Source organism: Helianthus annuus, chromosome 17 (assembly GCF_002127325.2).
Source record: "Helianthus annuus cultivar XRQ/B chromosome 17, HanXRQr2.0-SUNRISE, whole genome shotgun sequence".
Classification (NCBI taxonomy): domain Eukaryota; kingdom Viridiplantae; phylum Streptophyta; class Magnoliopsida; order Asterales; family Asteraceae; genus Helianthus; species Helianthus annuus.
Window position 1 is genome coordinate 180,179,747 of NC_035449.2, and position 22,265 is coordinate 180,202,011.

The following is a 22,265-nucleotide window of genomic DNA, read 5'->3' on the forward strand; positions in this document are numbered from 1 at the left end:
CGTTTCATGGAGATTACAGGAAGAAAGTCTATTAGTGGACCTTCTACCAAGTTAGGATTTGACAAATCAAAAGTGACCTGTTTCAAGTGTAAACAGAAAGGTCATTTTAAAAGAGAGTGCCGAAATGCTTATGCTGATGATTCTGAAAATCCGTTCAGAGAAGATTACTACAAGAAGGAAATTTATCATCAGAACAAGGCTGAACCCCCCAGGATGAAGCAGATTGAAGACAAAGAAAAATCCAGATCTCTTGCCGTCATTCATGACGATGAAGGTTTTGACTGGAGTGAGCTGTTACCTGAGGAAGACGCAGTAGGTTATGCGTTTGTTGCAAAAGAAGAAGTCAAACCGTTCAGAGACACCAGAACAGAAGCAGATAAAGCAAATGATAGACGACAGAGAGCTGAATGGAAAATGATGAGACTTTCTCGTGTACACACTGGAGCAAAAAGAGCAAAAAGATGGAATGCAGATAGAGAATGTTACCTTGATCCTGAAGGAAACATTGCTATTGATCCAAAGACTCTTAGTCTTGAAGCTATGACGGCGGAATTTGCTGAACTTGAAGAGTCTCAACAGAGAAAATGGTGGGGAGGTGGTGAAGAGAAAGAGAAAGAGAAAGAGAAAGAAAAAGAGCAGGAGCAAAAGCTAAAGAAGATAGATGAAGGGATCATTGATACTTCACTGGAGTTGAACGCTGAAAACTTTGGAAAGATGGCTGACAAGGTGCTGGCTGCTAAAGCACTTGAGGTAGACTCTAAGTCTGTATCTGAGTCTAAAAGCCAGGTCAGTTCAAATGCGTCATCAAGTGAGACAGGTAAAAAGGTCAAAGGTGACAGTGACTGCAAACATTGCATGAAAAACTGCAAAGTTTGTAGTACACAAGATTACCTCAAAGATACGAAGGTGAATGATCTGATAAAAAGAGTCAGAAAGGTTGAAGATCAGATTCTTGATCGTGACAAAATGCTCAAATTTTCAAATGATCAAGTTAAAAAGTTGACTGAGAAAATTGACAATGATAAAATTGAAGTAGAAAGAATTAGGAAGGAAAATGAGAAACTAATTCATGAAACTCATCAACTCTCAGAAAATTTTAACAAGCTAAAACAAACAATTCAAGATTCTGATGAACGAAACGGTAAAACAAGAAAAGAAAATGAGCATTCAACTGTGATTCTTAGACACATAGAAGAACAAATCAACAAGCAATTGGATGAGATTGCTAAGTTGAAGCTTCAATTTGAAGAAGCTAAGATTGAAAATGAGCGTATCAATATGAAATTAACCAGTTACAACTCCGCAAGCTTTGTTTTGCAACACATTGTTCCCAAACCTATCGGGAAAAACAAAGCAGGCGAAGATGTATTCTCTGATGGAACAGGGGTGGGGTATCATCAAGTTCCACCACCAGATTTGAACAATTATTCAAAGAAAAAATCAGGCTTGATTAATGATGATGATGAAAATGAGGTGAAACTTCCAGACACAATTGATGTCACGTTCACTCCATCTTCCGATGAAGATAGTGTCCAAACTGATGTTGTGAAAAGTGTTGTTGAGAATGTTCTAAAATCTGAAAGTGACACTACTGAGGAAGATGAATGTTTCTTGGACAAGTACATTCCGAAACAAAAGTCCAAGAACAACTTATATGAAGGACCAAATCTTGTCATATACAAGACGTTGGGTTCGGATAAGTTGTTTTCGGATTCTGAATTTCCACTTGAGAATGTAAACGTTGCTAAATTGACAAATGTGTTCAAATTGATTGAAGTTGATCTGCAGAAGTGAACAGTTTAAATCAAACAAAAAGACAAATGAATTTTGAAAAAGATAAAGCTTACTACAAGAAGCCAGTTGTTCCACCACGGTTTTATAACAACAATCGAAACAAATGGCCGGGTGGTTATCATGGTGGTAAGTCTTATCAGAAAAGGAATGTTCAAAACAGAAGGTTTGTTGAGAAGAAAGTGTTTATGAATAGTTCGAGTTCACTTTCTGATGAAGAATCTAAAATCTTTTCGAAACAAACAAAGAGTTCTTTGAGAAGAAGGCCTCACAGCCTCAGTCCGAAGGCACAATTCGAGCAGTTGACACTCGAACATGCTTCAAATGCAATTAAGTTGGACATATTGCACGAAAGTGTACCAACTTGAAGCCTAAGACTGAAGTTGTGAAGATTCAGAAAAAGAAAGTTGATGGGAAAGGAAAAGCTCCATTGGTTGTTGAGAAAAAGGTTTTGAAAAAATGAAAACATCAAAGTCAAAATTGAACCTGCTAAAAATGTGGTAACTAAAAACGATAAGTTTTACAAGCGGGTTGCATCAGCTCAACAAACATGGAAGCCGAAAGTTGTTGAAAAGAAGGAATCAAGTGTTCCAAAACCAAAGGTTTCTGAGACTGAAAACCAATCATCTTCTACCACACCGGTAAAGGTGAATGTTCCTTTGGATTATTATGTGAAACTTGAGAAAGAAATGCAGAAATCTGAGAAAAATGTTCAAAAGAAAGACCAACCATCTGGTCAACCACAAAAAGATGAGTTTTTCTTATATAAAAAGGTTGAGGTTGGGTCTGAAGAAAGCTTAAAAATAAATGATAAAAATTTTCCGCCACTTTACACTACAAAATCTCACATCAAAGTTGAGTTACCTGAGCCAAAACAGGCGTGGGTAGCTTCCAAATCTAACTAAAGTGTTTGTGGTTTGTGCAGGAGCTTCCAAGATCCGTTTCAAGATGGATTATGGATAGTGGAGCTTCTCGGCACATGATGGGGAAGACAGCGTTGCTGTACGACGTGAGAAATTTCAATGGAGGTTATGTGGGTTTCGCAGGAAATCAAGGTGGTAGGATTATTGGTGAAGGAACGTTATCCAATGGGATTGTGATGTTTGAAAGAGTTAACTACATTGCAGAGCTGGAGAATAATCTGCTGAGTATCTCGTAGATTTGTGACAGGATGTATGCCACTCACTTCACTGACAAAGAATGTTTGATCTTGAAGCCAGGATTTGTTATCCTTGAGGAATGGATTATCATGAGGGCACCAAGAGTCAATGATCTGTATGTGTTGGACATGAGCGTAGCTACTACAACCACGGGTCAGGCTCATTGTTTTGTGTCCAGAGCAATGGAGAAAGAATCGAGATTGTGGCACCGGAAAATGGGTCACATTCACCTATGAAAAATGAATCACCTGGTGCACAATGATTTAGTTTTGGGTGTTCATGTGAAAGGTTTTCATCTGGAAGGGGAGTGCATTAGCTGCATCAAAGGCAAGCAGAAGAAAAAGTCACACCCTAAAAAGCAAGGCAATTCAGTATCAAGACCCCTGGAAAGACTTCACATGGATTTGTTTGGTCCTGTGAATGTCAAAAGTATTACAGGAGATTACTATTGTCTTGTGGTTACTGATGATTATTCCAGATTTTCGTGGGTATCATTCTTGAAGTCGAAAGATGAAACATATGACAGTTTGATGGCGTTGTTCAAGAAAATTGAAAATCTGTACCAACGGCGTATAAGAAGAATTAGAAGTGATAATGGTACTGAATTCAAGAACAGCAAGATGGAAGAATTTTGTGATGATAGAGGTATATTGCATGAGTTTAGTGCTCCGTACACTCTGCAGCAGAATGGAGTTGCAGAACGCAAAAACAGGACGCTAATCGAAACGGCTAGAATAATGCTTGCGGATTCAAAGCTACCGATAAATTTTTGGGCAGAAGCTGTTTCCGCCGCATGCTATACGCTCAACAGAGTTCTCACTGTCAAGAAGTTCAACAAAACCTATTTTGAGTTAATCAATAACCGCAAACCTAATCTGAAATATCTTGAACCGTTCAGGTCACCCTGTACTGTTCTAGAGCCTTTTGGAAAGTTTGGTCCGAAGAGTGTTGAGGGAATATTCATTGGTTATGCAAGTCCTCTACGACGTGTCTTCGTTCCAAGTGAGAAGCGGATTATTGAAGCTCCAAATGTTGAATGTCAAGGTAATACAATGCCGCCGCAGAATCCTGGAGATTCATGGCGTTATCATTACGACACTTTGTGGGATTCATTTGACGTGATGGAAGAAACAGAAGAAGAAGATTTCTTTGACGAGTTGGATATTTTGAGAGAGTATGAGTCTTCGCAGGAAATGTTTCTAGCCGAGTATTCAAAGCGACCACGACAAACTCCAAATGACGATGAAGCAGGTCCAAGCAATGCTGGTGAACATGATGATGTCCAACAAAATGAAGTTTCTCATGAAAATCAGACGGAACAGAATGATAATCAAGAATCTGAGAATATGCCGATATTTGATCATGGTGATTCAGATTCTGAGGGGGAGCAAATTCAGAGTTCAAGTCAAACAGATCCTATCAGTGAACAAGGTGCAAATCAGAATGTTACTAATCTGGAAGGCGATGTAGATGTTCCGAGAGAAGTGATGCCAATAACTCTTTCATACCATCCAGAGGAGCTGATCATTGGAGAATTACAATCAGGCGTTCGCACTAGACGTCAAATTGACCAAGGGCTTACTTGTTTTTATTCTACAGTAGCACCTTTACAAACTGAATTTTCATTGAGTTGTTTTATTTCGCAGATCGAACTGCGAACTTACAAAGAGGCGCTAACTGAAGATTCTTGGGTCAATGCGATGAAGAAGAGTTGAGTCAGTTTGAAAAGTTGGGAGTGTGGAAGTTAGTAGATTTTCCGGATGGTCACAGGAAGATTAACACGAAATGGGTATTTAAGTGTAACAGAGATGATTGAGGAGTTGTTGTACGTAACAAAGCTCGACTCGTTGTCCAGGGCTTTAGTCAACAGGAGGGGATAGATTTCACTGAAGTGTATGCTCCTGTGGCTCGACTAGAAGCGATCAGAATCTTTCTGGCATTTGCATCATGGAAAAACTTCAAAGTATATCAGCTAGATGTGAAATCGGCGTTTCTCTATGGGAAGGTTAAAGAGGAGGTATATGTCGGACAGCCACCGGGCTTTACCGATCCAATCCACAAAAACAAGGTTTATTTGCTGGACAAAGCGCTGTATGGTTTACACCAGGCCCCGAGAGCTTGGTACGAGACTTTGTCTCAACACCTACTAGCCAACAGCTTTATTCGTGGAAAAGTGGATGCCACTCTCTTCACCAAAGAGGTCGACGGACATCTTCTGATAGTTCAGATATACATGGACGACATCATATTTGGGTCAACAAATGAGAATTTGTGCAAAGATTTTGAACAAGTGATGAAGCAAAAATTCGAAATGTCATCAATGGGGGAGATGAGATTCTTTTTGGGTCTACAAGTTAATCAACTACCTGAGGGAATTTTCATTCACCAGACGAAGTACGTTCATGATATTCTAGAGAAATTTGGGATGCCAGGTTCTACTCCAGCGTCAACACCATTAGCAACAAATCATGGGATACACCCAAATCTCACCGGAGACAGGGCAGATGAGATGTTTTATCATTCCATGATCGGTTCATTGATGTACTTAACTGCTTCAAGACCCGATATCATGTACCCAACGTGCCTCGCAGCAAGATATCAATCTAACCCGAGAGCTTCGCATATGGTTATTGTGAAGAGGATATTACGCTACCTGAAAGGAACTCCATCATTGGGGTTGTGGTATCCTAGAAAAGGCGACTTTACGCTCGAAGGGTATTCCGACTCAGATTTCAGATGCTGCAAAGTCAACGCAAAATCAACAACAGCAAGATGCCAGTTCTTTGGACCTCGTCTGGTCACCTGGTAGTGTAAGAAGCAAACTTCTGTGGCGCTATCCACATGTGAAGAGGAGTATGTGTCTGCTAGCAGTTGCTGCTCTTAGATCTTGTGGATCCAGCAACAGATGCGCGACTACGGTTTGCAGTTTCTTAACACACCTCTCTTTGTTGATAATGAGGCCGCTATTAATATAACAAAAAATCCAGTACATCACGCTAAAACTAAACACATAGAAATTCGACATCACTTCATCCGAGATTGCTTCGAGAAGAAGTTGATACGAATTGAAAAATCCACACTGACGAACAGAAAGCTGATTTATATACCAAAGCTTTTGATAAAACTCGGTTTAAATATCTTTTAAAACTGAACGTTATGATGCTTTTCTCGGTGTTGGATGGTATTATTGGCGTTGACGAGGGTACTGTTGTAGAGGAAGATGAGAAACAATCTGCAATGGTTTGTCGATTTTTTACTTGTTTTGGTATTTAGGGGGAATAGATATATTTTCAGAAAGTACAAAAACAGTAAAAAATTCAAAAATACAAAAACATGATAAAATTTCAAAATCCAAAAACAATAGAAAACTGAAAAAAAGCTTGTGAAAAGGGAAAATGATAGTACATCAGCTTGACAGTTACGGTACGCTAAAAATTTGAAAAGATTTAAAGAGTTAAACAGTCTCGCTGATGATGTGTCGATAGGTTTTTACACATTTAGTATATTTGTTCGGGATATAAACATAAAATTCAAATTGGCTTATTTTGTGGGGAACACTACTTGGATATATAGGTAACCCCTGAAATCTTGTTTGAAAGGTCCCTCTTTCTGAAATACTAGGTCTTTATACTCAGTGATATCTGGGGTATTATTCCGGGACTTCTGCTGAATGGAAGTTCTGACCTAGTCCCCGAATAATACTTTCCGCATTGCTTGAAACATAGCACCATCCTCAGCATAAAAAACGATGAAACATTGCAAAATGATAATCGTGTGCTGTTGAAACAAAAGATCCTCTAAAGGGACACACCTAAAGTCGAACCGTCATCTCTCTGCTGAACGGAAGTTCTGACCTGAGCTCTCACGGTTTTGCATCTAACCCCTTACAGATATCATCTGTGGTATACTCACCTGTAAGACTGAATATTGGGATTCTGGATACGGGAGTATATTCAAGAGGTGGGACACATAAATGAGTTTAAGTTCTTAAAACATCTAATTCGTATCCTGAATAGTTTGAAAATTGTGTGAGAATTTAAAGTGGATCAGCATATCGACAATCTATGTGAATTGTTTAATTCTGAGTATGTAATTAAAGCTTAACGGTGCTAGTGACTTGTCTGATAGCTGATATGATTCCCTAACACGCTCATAAAAAATATGTTTGTAAATATTTTACTTTCATTACATTTTGCATTTAAGTTTCTGTATTTCATTTCTAGTTTAGAAACATTTATTGAAAATCCAAAAAGATTTTATTTCTGCTTTATTTTCCGACAAACCAAAGTGGAGAGTTGATCGTTAGATTCTCAAAGTTGAAGCAGATGCAGGAAGGTTTCTGGACTGGATGATGAGGAGAGCTTAATCTTGATAAAATTAGATTGTTGAAAAAGTCAAAAGCAAGTTCATTAACTTGATACTTGTTATTTACAGAAAATGTTTGAAAAATCTTAAACCAAAAATCAGTTTGTTTTGTCACAAATCAACCAAGGTCATTAAATTGGACTTGGTAGATTAATTGAGTAATCAGGGTCATTAACTTGGACCTGAATACTTAAGTGGATTTCTAGAACTGATGAATAGTTGAAAAATTTTTAAGTTTGTATAGATTGTAATGATTTATGTTTGAGAAACAGGTTACAACATCCCATGGCAACAAAATATCGAAGTTTGAGCCAGATTATTACCTTTGATCACAGCTTATCGAGAGGGGGAGTCTGTGAAAGGGGGAGTCTAGATTCTGGATCAACACACAGAGGGGAGATTGAAGATTAAAGATTGGAGATTGAAGATAGAAGATTGAAGAGAGCTTTTACAATGAGAAGACAATTTGGAAAAAGACAAAGACTAAAGACTCGACGCCGAAGACTTCGTCAACATCCAAGGGGGAGTCTGTTGGTGCATCTAGTGTCTGTTAACTACGTCTTAATCGAGTCTTATGTCTAGATAGGATAGATTAGGGTTTAGAATTGAAAAAGTGGTTTTTAGTGTTAATTCCGCTTGAAATGACATAGTTCATTTCAAGCGAAATCAGCTAGGTAAGATATTCCGCTTGAACCGTCACTAGTGATTCCGCTTGAATCCACTTGGAGCGAAATCAGAGGTTCCGCTTGAACCTATTTCAAACGGAATCAGCCAGTCTATATATGTGTGTGTGGTGTTCATTTGGAGCGGAATCTGGTGAGTGTTTTTGAGCCGAGGTGTTGTCCGTGTGTCATTTGACTGTATAAAAGCTCAGGATTAATCAGTAAAGTAAAGAATTGAAAGGAAACAAGCTGTTTGACGTTGTTTACATTGATTCCGCCTTTGTAAATGATGATGAACTACTCAACTTGACTGTTTAGGGTCACGTAACCGGTCCAACACCGCAACCTTTTCAGAGTTAACAAAATTTTACAAATTTCAAACGATCAAGTCGCTAAACGGATTGCCGTCCGATCGGATTGCCATCCGATCGAACGACGATCCGATCGGATGACTTGTGGTCTCCAACACTTAAACATTTTTTTTGCTAAACCTCAAAGAATTATCAGTTTCCAACGAATACTCATCCGATCGGATGATCATCCGATAGAATGACTATTCTATTAGGGGACTTGGATCTTTGAAATGTCTCGCTTAAACGGATTGCCATCCGAACGAACGGCCATCCGATCGGACGACCGTTCGACCGGACGACCTGAAAGGTAGAGATACTTCTCTTTTATTAAAATGCTACAACGAAAACTTCAAAGTCATCATACACAAACGCATCCCTCCCAACGAATGACCATCCGACCGAATGATCATACGACCGGATGACCATCCGTCCGAATGGTCATCCAACCGAATCGTTGTACGCCACTTGCTTCACCGACACACTGTTTCATGCACTGTTCATCGCTGATGCTATCGTTCTGTAATAAGGATAACTTTCTAGCGCTCCCTTCAATCCAATCCAAGACTGTGTTATTCATTTAACACGATCCGTGAGTATACTCGAACCCTTTTTTGCTTTACGCACTTTTGGGTGTTACATACGTTATCTATTTCAAATCACAACCAACACACAACGCAAACACTTTTATACGCTGACCGTTATCGCATGTTATACGTGTTACTCGATGAATGCTTGTATGTTATGTTTACACAGTGATTGTTGCCTGACACCTTTGCAACGATAGTACTATAGTTTGGACTCAACACCTGTCGTGGATAGGGGTTGTTAAGGGCTTTACTTCACGTGTAACAATGGTGATATGTGTTGCGCATTCTACAACTCGCAGTCATGTCTATGCATATTTCATTGTCGATAACCTGCTAGCTTCACTTTTCCACATGTTACATGCTGGTTATGCGTAAACCGATTTCGCTATCTACTATACTATTAAACTTGTATGCTCACCTTTACACTATGTGTATTGACCTCTATTTTAACGTATGTGACAGGTGTTTAGGATGCTGTGCTTCGCTAGCTTTTGTGGAATCAAGTTATGAAGAGTCTAGAAACAAAACAATTAATATTTTGAGTTGTCGGAACTATGATTTGTCTTTGAGATAACTATGTCTGTAATAACTGCTTTATTTGATAAGTTATAGTATGGGACATAATGTTAATTAGCTGGTAATTTAGTTGTTATGGATTTCACCTGGACAATCAGTTTCGCTCAGTGCCTCACCGCGATGTTTCTGCCATCGGTTGGGGTGTGACATATGTCTAGAGATGGGTACTGATATTTCATTACGTTCATTGATGATTTTAGTTGATTTACATGGATTATATCATTTGACTTGTCGTTCTTAAGCGGTTGATTGCTTTCGGCATTTCAAACCGCTAGTTGAGAACATCTTCTCCTATACCATCAAATATCTTTAGTGCGATGGTGCTCCTGAGCTCATTCATAGTTCTATGGCTCGTTTTCTTTCAGATTCTAGCATTTCTTATCGCATTTCATGTCCCTTTACTCCTCAACAGAATGGGGTTGCTGAGTTGAAAATTGCCATCTTTCTGAGGTAGCTCGAGCTTTATTATTTCATGTTCGGTTACCCAAGAAATTCTGGTATGATGCATATACCACTGCTGCCTTCTTTATTAACCGGTTACCATCACCGGTTCTTCATCACTCATCTCCCTATGAGATTCTATTTGGATCTCATCCCAATTACTCTCTTCTTCACACTTTTGGGTGTGTGTGTTATCCTTTCTTGGTGATACTCGTGAGGATAAACTCTCTCCCAAATCTACTCCATGTATCTTTGTTGGCTATGCTCCTGATCATCTTAGCTATTTTTGTTATGATCCTCATACTTCTCGTACTTATACATCTTGACGTGTTCGTTTTCATGAGATGATTTTAGATATTCCCGCTTCTACCACTTCTATTTCTTCTTCCTCTATTTCTACTTCATCATTCTCTATTCCTTTTCTTCCTTTGTTTGTTCCTCTTTCTCCTCCTACTTCTATTCCTCTTGCTTCCTCTTCTTCTACTTCTATGTTTTCTCATCCTTCTTTGTCTCCTCCTCCTCCACCACCCCCATCCTGTTCCAACTCACCCGATGGTTACTCGTTCTCGTGATCACACACGATAGCCTTGTCGGTTTCCTGATCATGTTCTCTTTCATGCTTCCACTGCTCCCACCACCGAGCCTTCTACATTTAGACATGCTCAACAGTGGTCTGTTTGGTAGGATGCGATGCATTATGAGATTAGTGCTTTACATGGCAACCAGAATTGGCGTCTGGTTTCGGCTCCCACTGATGCCCACATTGTTAGCTGTAAGTGGGTTTACAGGATTAAGCCTAATCCTGATGGTTCTGTGAGTCGATACAAAGCCCAACTTGTTGCCAAGGGCTTTCATCAGACTAAGGGTGTTGATTACATCGAGACATTTAGCCCGGTGGTTAAACCCACTACTATTTATCTTGTTCTCTCTGTTGCTTTTTCTCGTGGTTGGGGTCATCAAACAGGTTGATGTCAACAATGCCTTTCTTCATGGTGATTTATGTGAGACTGTCTATATGTCACAGTCTCCAGGCTTTGTTGATTCTTCCCGACCTCATCATGTTTGTTTACTGTAGAAGGCTCTTTATGGCCTGAAATAGACACCTAGAGTTTGGTTTTCCAAGCTTTCATCAGCTTTTTTTTCTGGTAGATTCTCATAGTGTCTTTCTGGCACCTCCCTATCTGTTTACAGTCGAGATTCGATCATGTGTTATATCTTGTTTTATGTTCATGACATCATTATCCTTGGGAGCTCTTCTGATTTTGTTACTGGATTAATTGAGCGCTTACACTCCTAGTCTGCGCTCAAAGATTTGGGACAGTTGTCATATTTTCTGGGTATTCAGGCTACATTCTTAGAGGATGTCTTACACTTATCTCAGTAGCGCTACTTACTTGATTTGTTACAGCGTACTGGTCTTGCTGCTTGTCGTCCGCTATCTACTCATGTACCTTCTAGAAGACAACTTTCTCGGTACACTGGTGATCCTTTGTCTGATCCTACTATGTATCGGAGCACTGTTGGTACATTACAGTATCTTCTGTTGACATGACCAGAAATTGCTTATGCGGTCAGTAAGGTGTCACAGTTTCTTCAGACACCTACTGATCAACATCGGGTCGCTGTCAAGCGGATTTTTGCGGTATCTTAAGGTACCATTTCTCATGGGTTATGTATACATCGGTCTACTTGTGTTGATTTACATGCTTATAGTGATGCCTTTGGCCTGGGTGTTCCGATGATCGACGTTCCACCACTGGTTATTGTGTTTTTTTGGGCCTAACTTCATCAGTTGGAGTTCCAAGAAACAACATACGGTACCGAGGCTGAGTACCGTGCTCTTACTCATACAGTTGCTGAGTTACGATGGATTACATCTATATTGCATGAGTTACATATTACGATGACTTGTCCACCATATCTTTGGTGAGACAATATTGGAGCTACATATCTTTGAGTTAACCCAGTGTTTCATCAGCGCACTAAACACTTGGAGGTTGATCTGCATTTCATTCGTGACATTGTTTTGATGGGTATTTTACATGTTTGGTATGTTTCCACCACACTTCGGATTGCAGATCTCTTGACCGAAGGATTGTCTGGTGTTCGTTTTGATAGTCTGCGGTCCAAGCTTCACTTGGATGCTCCCTGTTCAGCTTGAGGGGGCATGTTAGAGTGTATTTGTTACATATATAGTTAGTTTGTTATGCTAGCTGGCATGTGTAGTTGTTTGTTAGTTGTTAAGTTGTTTAGATATAGAGATATATGTTGTATGATTCAAAATACACAAACATAATGAAATCTTTGATTACCTGTACAAGCATAAGTCTGATTTCCTTTGGTTAGTGACTGCAATTGCGATTGAACCCGCGACATTACCTATTTACAACCTGTTTTGCGATGGAAATCGTTAGCGACTGATTTTTGAAACCAATATAGCAACAAAGTTCCATTTCAAACTTGCGACTGGCGTTTTGGTCACCAAAAATATATAGAATTAGTTTTTCCCCGGTTTTCCACTAAATATAAATTTCATTACCATAATCAAATAACTCTCTAAATTCACAAAATTATACCGATTCATAAAAACATCCAAACACTCTATTGAATACCATGGATCATTGAAATCAATTATACAAGCAAGAACACAAAGAAAAATGATTAGAAACTTTTTATTAGGGGTGTTAACCCTTCTGGGTTTACATCTATACATATATAAGCATGGATGAAACGACGTGATCTATTTTAATCTACGATTATACAATTTGATGGTTTACACCCTTGACTCTCCTGCTAAACAAAATAACATAAGACGCTAAAATATACTTTGACCTATGTACATAAACGACCCTAAACTTGTATCAAACAATATTTCCAACACATTCAAATTAGAAATTACCAAACTATATAAAGATAGGTATGACAAGAAAATCCGCACATAGTATATAAAGATAGGTATGAAAAGAGAATCCATACATAATATATAAAGATAGGTATGGCAAGACATTCCAAACATAGGTAGTTTCTAACATATATCTGACTAAACGTCACATGCACATAATTGTGCTGTATTGTTCTTGCTTATGTTTGAGGAAACTTGCAGATCTATTTGCTACTGTTGTAGTCATCAACACCCTTGAAAACATCGTATAGATAATCCATGAAAGCAGTTGGATATGGAATCCTTGGATTCACCTTCTCAAACTCAAAGGTCACAGCAGCCAACTTTCCATCACCTTTTGGTTCAACATGAAATATGATCTTGAAGGACTTGTATATGTTTTCCACAAGTCTTGCTTCAAGTACCTTGAACACTATCTTGTGGTTTTCCTCATTAACTTCTTCAATTTCCTGCTTTATAATTTCCTTTTTTCCATCTTTCAATTTCCATGCAAAATCAACATATAAATTATTGTTAAAAAAACATTTTTTTAATCAAATTTAAGATAGCACTCATAGCAGTTGTAAAATGCTCAACTTCATCAAGTACTTTGTACTCTTAGGATATCTTTGGTATGAGGTAATGGAATAGACGGTAGAATAGCAATAACTAATGAACGTTGTCTGACTTCTAATCCACTCGATCACTCCATTTCTCTTATTTCGTTTTATAACAATAACACTTCTAAACCAACTGGGGTAGCCCAGTTGGCCAGCCTCACCCGCCCTCAGCCCTAACCCTGAGGTCCCGGGTTCGAATCTTGGATCAGCTGTAAATCGCCCCCAAGGTTCGGCTCGGGTGAGTATTAACCTCCAGGCAGCTATGGGGCTAAGGTAGCTTGTGGAGTGGGATCACTCCAGCGGCCGGGAGGTTCATGTCCAATATTAACAGTGTTACATTTGTTTTGTTTCATCCAGATGGATGGGAAAACCGGTGGGTTAAATCTGACCAAAAGGAAGGAAATAACGTGACTGGAGAATGGAACTTACACTGCTGGTAAATAGAATGGAGATGCCAATGAGAACGGTAACGCTTTTACCCATCTATTTTGAAGAGTGTTCGTGTAAATTTATAAATTTTTCTTTTCCTTAAACAATAGGTAGTTAAGACCACATGTTTTATGCAATATCTTCTGAGTATCCTGAATTCAGCAACAATAGGTATACATGTTCCCCTCTCGCGAATTCCCGTTCCTAACACACCCATACACCACTGTCTCCGGCAATATGTTGTCGCATCACAACAGCCAGTGGCGGATCTAGAAAATCCATGCAGGGGTAACGTTTCAATAAAAAAATGGGTAACGAAATTGGAAAAACGTCAATTTTTTTTCAAAATTTACACTACCGTCGGAGCGTCAAGGGTAGGGCCGGCCCTGGGGGGCGGGGAGGACCACCGGCCAGGGCCCGATATTTCGGAGGGCACACTATTTTTAGAAAAAACCTGATATGTATACATAAAAATGGGGAATTGGCCTGTAATAAACCCACCTAGACTTTATTGGCCATTAATAATCACACCTCAGAATATTTCCGCCCACCAGTCCCACCTTTCACCTATTTTTCCTACAATGGTCCCCCGTTTCCGTTAAGTTTTTTTCCAAATTACAAACATTTTTTTTGGGCTTTTGATGAGAACGACAATACGAGTCCATTGATGTAAAACTTGCCTCGAAACGGTGCTCCAAACGATGAAAACGATGCTTCAATTCGGGTGTTTAAATTTCCAGTTAACAAAAATCAGGTCACTTGGAGCACCGTTTCGAGTCAAGTTTTACATCAATGGACTCGTATCGTCGTTTTCATCAAAAGCCCTAAAAAATCTGTTTGTAATTTGGAAAAAAGCTTAACTCCGTTAAGTTTTTTTAACGGGGGACCATTGTAGAAAAAATATGTGAAAGGTGGGACTGGTGAGGGATATTCTGAGGTGGGATTATTAATGGCCAATAAAGTCTAAGTGAGATTATTACAAGCCAATTGCCCGTAAAAATTTCTTTTTTAATATGGTATACCTATACAAACACCAACATAGGCCCACTTACAAAACTATTTTATGCTTTAGATTAGTTATTAGCACATTGGCATTAGGTTCAAACCTTTATTGAGCTCAATACCGAATTTCGTTAACGCCTAAAGGCACGTTTTTTTGGAGCTCGAACAGGGTACACGAATTCTTAGGGCCGGCTCTGGTCAAGGGGCAACGGAGGTTACCCCTTCTATCACTCTAGGTCCGCCACTGACAACAGCCCCAGTTTCACTACAAGTAACTTAGACCGATCAAGTTGCAGAAACCACCATCATATCAATATCATCGTTGATGTTTTTGTTCTCGCCTATTCGAAAGCCTTCATATCCGGCCGGTAGTTTTATTGCTGTAGTCCGAAACCTTTGTTTCCATCTCGGTTCTAAGGTAAGAAATTCGACTTTTTATTCGATTGTTAGAAACAATACTCGACGTATGTTTATCGAACTGTGTTTTTTTCTTTTTTTTTATCTTTCTTTGGTTATTAACAAACGTATACAACTGGGGACAGTCTAGATCATAGGAATACAATAAAAAGTTTACTTACTTTGTTTCGTTAAAGTTAGAGGCTTGGGAACAATAAATATTATAGACCATGTATTGCTTAATACACCCTAGGGTTTTAAGATCTTAATGAAATCATTACTAATTACTCTGAATTATTGTATTATGTGATATGTCAGCCTTAATTGAGGTCGGGGTGTTACTCTATTATTTCAGATACGACTATATAAAACATTTGAGAAGTACAACAATGTAATTTCTCTAATTTTTAAGGCTTCTAAGACAAATTTTTCTATGCATGATACAACTTACCAATGGATAAAATATGTATCTTTCTCATTTAACCCATCAATTTCTCTTTCACTCACTTAAAGAAAACATTAAAATGTAATTCACTAATTAAAGAAAGTATTAAAGAAACATTAGCTTTTCTAAAATGTTATAAAATTATTAAAATTTTTAGTAAAAAAAGTGTTACATTTGTTGTTTGATATACCAAAATATTTTCAAAATCATAGTGTATTTTAAATATAAATAGAAGTTATCTAATATTGTTACCCGATATCTTGTATCAATTTCGGACATAGCATAACTAACCTAACATGAAACCCCTAATTCTTGTAAGTGATCCATATACCAACATAAAACTAACAGAACTTGTCAACTCCGTTGCGACGTGCGGGTTTCCAAATATTTAAATAACCAGATGGGTAAAAATGAGACGCAAAAATGTAACTACTCCTTAAATAGCCAAAAGTTATGTAGATGATGGTGCAAAGACAAATTTTCCCATAACTGACTAACTAACTAACTAACTAACTAACTAACTAACTAACTAACTAACTAACTAATAGAAACGAGTGTCACACTGTAAATTGTCGTTCTTGCACCAAAGCACGAGTTCCCCACTAGTATATGTATATTAAAAATAATATTTTGTTTTTATGTATATGTCATATGTGTAACAATATAAAATAAATTTCAAAATGAACTGGCTCGAGCTCAACATTTCAGCTCGTTAATAAAAAACGCATTAAGCCTAAGTTGACTTGGGTAGGCTGCTTACACATCCGACTTTCTAAGTTATACTTAAATGTAATGTAATATTCAGATAGAAAAATACAAACTCAACATGTAAATATATAGAAGAAGCTAGACAAGCTTAAATTAATCACTAGTGGGAAACCCGCGCGTTGCTGCGGAGTCGATAATACAGGACGAGAATATAATTCAAACATTAAAACAATAAAAAATTATAATATATTAGGTGTGGTTCTCATTATCCGCCTACGCAAACAATCAAAATAAACAAAAGGAATTAAAGTAAACCTATTATATTGCAGCTAGTACATGTTATTGGTGTGTGGTTCTCAGTATCAACTAAACCTGTTATTGGTTTTATCATTTATATTGCAGCCAGTACATGGCCATTCGGATGTTATGTTTTGTTGGAATCCAGTAACGATTTGTTTCTTCTTCTGAAACTTAAAAGGATGTTAGCTTAGACTGGAAGGTATGGGGGCCGACTTAGGCCCGACGTGGTCCGGCGCCGCATCCCCACACCGCCCCCTGTGGTCCATCCCGTCGTCTCCGTCCTCCACAAGCCGGGTTCGACGTGCCTCTCTCCCACACAAACACCTATACATACATACATACATATATATAAAGGGGTTCATCCCCCACCCCCTAGGTCCATCCTCTTTAGGCCGCGCTTACGTGGCGGTGACATGGCGGCCCATCCCCTTAGGGATGAGGCTCTTCTTACCGTCCAGTCTTAAAATGGGTATCAAACCAAAAGGATTTAGCTTAAAGATGAACAGGTCAAATGGGCCAAACTGACTGAATAATTATGTTGAAATTTTAGTGCACACAGCCGCTTAATTTTTATTATTAATTTAAATATTTAAGTTATTATTTTAATTAAATTCAATTTTTGTTATCATACCTAAAGTACACTATTTGTTAACATAAAATTGCAATAACGGGGAAAAAATGTTCACAAGTCAACAAAACCAAGCCTGGCCCGATTTGCAGGGGCGGCCCTGAGGGTGGGCGGGGAGAACCACCGGTCAGGGCCTGATATTTTGAAGGGCACGTTATTTTTAAAAAAAAACCTATATGTATATGTAAAAAAATTGAATAGGTATACTCATACAAACATCAACATAGGCCCACTTACAAAACTATTCTTATGGTTTAAATTAATTATTAGCCCATGGGCATTTGGTTTAGACCTTTAGTGAGTCCAATACCCGATTTTGTTAAGGCTTAAGGGCATGTTTTTCCGATCTCGAACAGGGTACACAAATTCATAGGGTCGTCCCCTGCCGATTTGATCCATACTGAATAATGATTCGTTTCAACCTTAACCTGTATTAATTCGTTACTCAACCCATCCAATCTGCCTATTTGTCCACCTCTAGTTCTTATAGAAATGTAAAGTTTTGACTTTTTAAGTCAAAGTTATAACTTCTATGATCTACACTTGATATGAATTTGTCACAAGGTTGACATAATGTTTTCTGTAAAAACTGATTTGGATCGGGTTGGGAACACGCATCGTATGCATATTATTAGATGTTTAATAAAACTATCAGTTGGCTCAGATTGTATTCGGTTTTGGACAAAATCACTCCAACATGTTTGGTTGTATTATATCACAAAATTTATTAATGTTGGTATGGAAAAACTTAAAATTTAGTTTCAAGAAATCAACATGACAGAATGAATATTTGTATAAAAAAAGATAGAAAATAAAAAAGAGGGAGTTCATTAGCAGGAAACCATAGTCCAGCCCACTTTAAAGCCCTCACTCGAGTCACAGGCTCATGTTACCAAGCCCGGCGATTGTCAAACACTACTTGCTGCTTATAACAAAGGCAAAAGTTTCTCATTCTTCGGACACGGGATATAAACACAGGCTTCTTGTGCTTTATCTTATTCATCTTGTCAAATACTTGACAGTTTTGCAAGTGAGATTAACAAATATTACCGTGAAAACGACTTTGTTACAATCAAATTTCGCTTTTAGTACGGTCTTTGTAACAATATGTACAACTTCTATGGCACAAAATACATGTCATTTAGTCTACATCCTTGTTCAACTAATATAGTTACAGTGTATTTATTTTAAACAGTTATGCAAAGCAGTGGCCATGGTGAAATGTAAATGAAAGAGAGAGATATTTTTCTACCTTTTGTGTAGCTAACGCCATTACGCCTCTCGCCATTCCCCATGTCCTGTGTCCGATTTCAGTGGTTTTTGCGGTAACAACATTGACCGTTTCATTGACGTTGTAATCCCCATCTCTCACCTGTTTATGAGTAGATATCAATGGTCTACCACTTTTTTTTCAAAAAAATATGTAAGGGCAGGGATGTAAAAAAACCCTTTGTTGTTAGTTCCTTTGTGCCGGTTTGAACCACGTTTGCAGCCGACTGCGGATTCGCAATCTAACTCGACATTCATTAAACAGTCATATATAAAACCGTATTACATTTGGGCTATTGTTTTTTATTAGTTTTCTAGCTATAGAAGGCCATGTGAATGATTTGCAATGGGATGAAACGTGAACCATATAGCATATAACAAAGCCCCAACACTGTAGTAAGAAACTTATATTTTAGTATATAACAATATTATTTGATAGCATGTGCAGCCAATATAACACTTACATATAGAGCAAGATGTAGGGGATGCATGATAAATAATAAATAAAACAGAAATTGTGGCTTACATCCTAACTTCTCCTCTACTTCAGTATGTATTAGAAGATCTCTTGTTTCTAGCCAAAGCATAAAAGCAAACAGAGAGACCACTGGTTGTGCCTCAGTCTTCCTGTCACCATGATACCTATCAGTAAACAGAGTAAATATTCTTGAAAAAAAGCAAATACCAATACAAACTAATAAGTGAAATACATCTTGAAACTGTTTCAGTTACCTCCTGTAGGCTGTAATATTCTCCGAGTTAATTGAAAAAGCTCCTTCAGTACATCAATCTACGTCTTCGCCTTCTCTAGAACCTCTAATTGCAACAAAAAATAAGAATAAGACTTAACATATTTCAAAACTCAGATCTCAATAACAAATTTCTTACATATCACCAATGTTCTTAATAACAAATTTCTTACATATCAGAAGACATCAACAAATTACTTCCATTTAAGCACATATTCAAAAACCCTAAGCCACAATTTAGCATAACTGGGGCTCAAATTGAAAAACATTGAATAGAAAACAACACAATATGAATAAAAGCTCACCAGAGATTCTGTTGAAAAACCGTAAAAACTGTGCGAATGTGGATATTTGGTCATGGCGTATCAGTTTGTTTGTTCTCAACTCCGGTTATATTTCAACCTCGAAGAAAACAATTGAAGAATAATCAAGGTTTCCTCTGCATAAATACGCAAGCCAATTGATGAGGGCGGTGAGGGGATATGAATGGACTCTTCTTAAATTTTGATTGATCAATTGAGAGTGGACGGTTTTGAGAATGCAAAGTGAATATCCTAATTTCAATTCAGGGATGGGGGACCGGAAAGGAAGGGGCTGATTTAATTCTCAGTTTCTATAGTATATAGATTCACATTCACATTAATTTTTGTTTTCTAAAAGGGTAGAAAAGGAAGAAAAGTGTGAAAATATAGGAATTTGTTTTGGCTTTTGGTATGCCATCTTAAAAAATAGGATGAAAATTACCTTTATGTACATGAGAGATGCTTTTATATAGTATATAGATATATAGATATATAGATATAGGAATGGGATCAAATACAAACACTTAAGTTTGTAAGAACCATAAGAACCAATACATAATTGACAAGTGTCCATCAATAAAAAATTAGTTTAGGGGTAATTTAGACTTTTTGACCATATTTATTTATAACTAATTAAAAATAATTACAAAAAATATAATCAGCACAACACTATATAATTAGCACAACATCATTAATCGTTCTTCATTATCAGCACATCGTCCTCGAATCGTTCTCCATTATCAACATAAACGACATTAGCACAACATCTTCAATCGTTCTCCATTATCAGCACACCAGATGTGCTGATTATATCTACTTTTGGTGTTTGTTTGTATTATTTTGTAATTAACACATAATCAGCACCTTATTAGCACAAATATAAAACACCTTTTGTTAACTTTTTTTAAAAAACACTTTTATAAATACAAAAAGGTATAGCAATATGGTACTCATATTAAAGATAAAAAATACTTGATTTTATGGTATATATTTTTAAAAAAAATAATGAAGTATATAAAAGTTATTTTAGTTTAAAAAACCTTGGTGGAATTTGTATTTAATAAAAAATGGTCAAATGACTAGCAATTTTACAAAATTACCCCTAATTTGTTAGTAGTAATTTTTAATTATAAGAGTTTTATTTATAATCAATATCAACCCTTGATTTAAATTAACAATGGTTCAGATCTGTTATTACGGTTCTTATAATTAGCACTGTTTGTACAGGATCTCAACCCTATAGATATATAGATATAGATAAGATGAAAGAAAAAGCTCACATTAATTAATAGGGTTATTCTAAATACATATAGAAGAAGCTAGACAAGCAAAATATGTTTTATAATTTTATTGTTAAAAAATAATCTTCAATTTCTATTTTTGCGTTCAGATCGGTCTTTTTCTTAAAATTTTCTAATAGTTGTTAAAATTTTCTTAATATTTATTGTTTAAATACAATAATATTTAATTACTTTTTCAGTTTGGATTGAAAAAACATTTTGCTTCTGAGAATGAACTTTAGAAAAGAAAAATTTACTCTATTCTAAACTTTTTAATTAATTTCATCTTTTCATTTTTTATATTTTATTAAACTAGTCTTCTAATGATGATACTTTATATATTATCTTTTTGGTTTATAGGTACTAAAAAACGTTTATGGAATATTATGTATATAAACTGTAAACAAATAGAAAAACCATAATTTTCGTAAATTTAAACAAAAATGTAAAAATTTGAACTTACATTCACTAGAAAAAAGAAGAAATTATAAAAACTGATGATTAATAAATGATTAGAAGGTTAATAATTAATGATGAGTAAAGTGTGGTAGGATAAAGTGCTTTTTTTTTAACGGCCAACATAATCAATTTCGAGTACATTCGGGATACCCACTGGACCAAACGGAGTACTCCGAGAGTAACCCGAGTTCACCACCAATTCCGGGGAAAACCCGATAACTCACCCGTCCGTAGATACGACGGTGAAATTACCGGTAAAACCCTAATTTATAATAATAATAATTAACTACACGTATATACCATAGGTGAAGTTCCAGCAAATGACTGATCCAACGGCTCCCCATTGGCCTTCAACCAGATCACAACTATGAACCTTATCAGGCAACATCGATGCGATGTCGTTTGGTCTGTTCCGAACAATATCATGCAACACCTCTCCAGGGGAATTGATCTCTAGGTACATCATCATCTTTCCGGCAAGAGCCATCTTTTGATCGGACGATGGACTACAAAATGGCTTCGTTGAATGAGAGATAGAGGTAGCTAATTCGAGTGTGCAAACATATGGCATATGCTAGCCTTTATATAGAATATAGTTTGGTTACTTACTTGCAACATTATGTTTGACATCAAGTGTTAACTTCTTTTCTTTTATAAACTAGAATTGCGTCCCGCCGCAATGCGGCGGGGATTCTTTAGTTATAACTAAGTCGATCTAGGATCTGCACATTATGTTAAACCTATCAAACAGGAAAAAATAGACGATGTAAAAACGTTCACCCACACACGCATGTTGCGTCGTGTTAACTCGCAAAATTTAGAACGAAACGTAAAAACGTTAAATCAAAGACGCACGTTGCGA

At 37.2% G+C, this 22,265-nt stretch overlaps 2 protein-coding genes and 1 long non-coding RNA gene across 3 annotated transcripts; 1 reads left to right on the forward strand and 2 right to left on the reverse strand.

Annotated features, from left to right (window-relative positions):
• Nucleotides 1–213: 213 nt before the first annotated feature.
• LOC110925300 (golgin subfamily A member 6-like protein 6) lies at nt 214–10,507 on the forward strand. Its single transcript, XM_035986372.1, has 3 exons — nt 214–726; nt 787–1,270; nt 10,290–10,507. Exons 1-3 carry the CDS (start codon nt 214–216, stop codon nt 10,505–10,507), a joined length of 1,215 nt encoding a protein of 404 aa, XP_035842265.1.
• A 2,348-nt stretch (nt 10,508–12,855) lies between these two features.
• LOC110926147 (kirola) lies at nt 12,856–21,945 on the reverse strand. Its single transcript, XM_022169903.2, has 2 exons — nt 21,704–21,945; nt 12,856–13,312 (listed from the first exon to the last, which is right to left on the reverse strand). Exons 1-2 carry the CDS (start codon nt 21,888–21,890, stop codon nt 13,041–13,043), a joined length of 459 nt encoding a protein of 152 aa, XP_022025595.2. The 5' UTR covers nt 21,891–21,945; the 3' UTR covers nt 12,856–13,040.
• On the reverse strand, nt 17,878–20,053 carry LOC110926155. Its single transcript, XR_002585015.2, has 4 exons — nt 19,668–20,053; nt 19,346–19,429; nt 19,140–19,255; nt 17,878–18,716 (listed from the first exon to the last, which is right to left on the reverse strand). It is a non-coding gene; the product is annotated as an uncharacterized LOC110926155 (long non-coding RNA).
• Nucleotides 21,946–22,265: the final 320 nt, after the last annotated feature.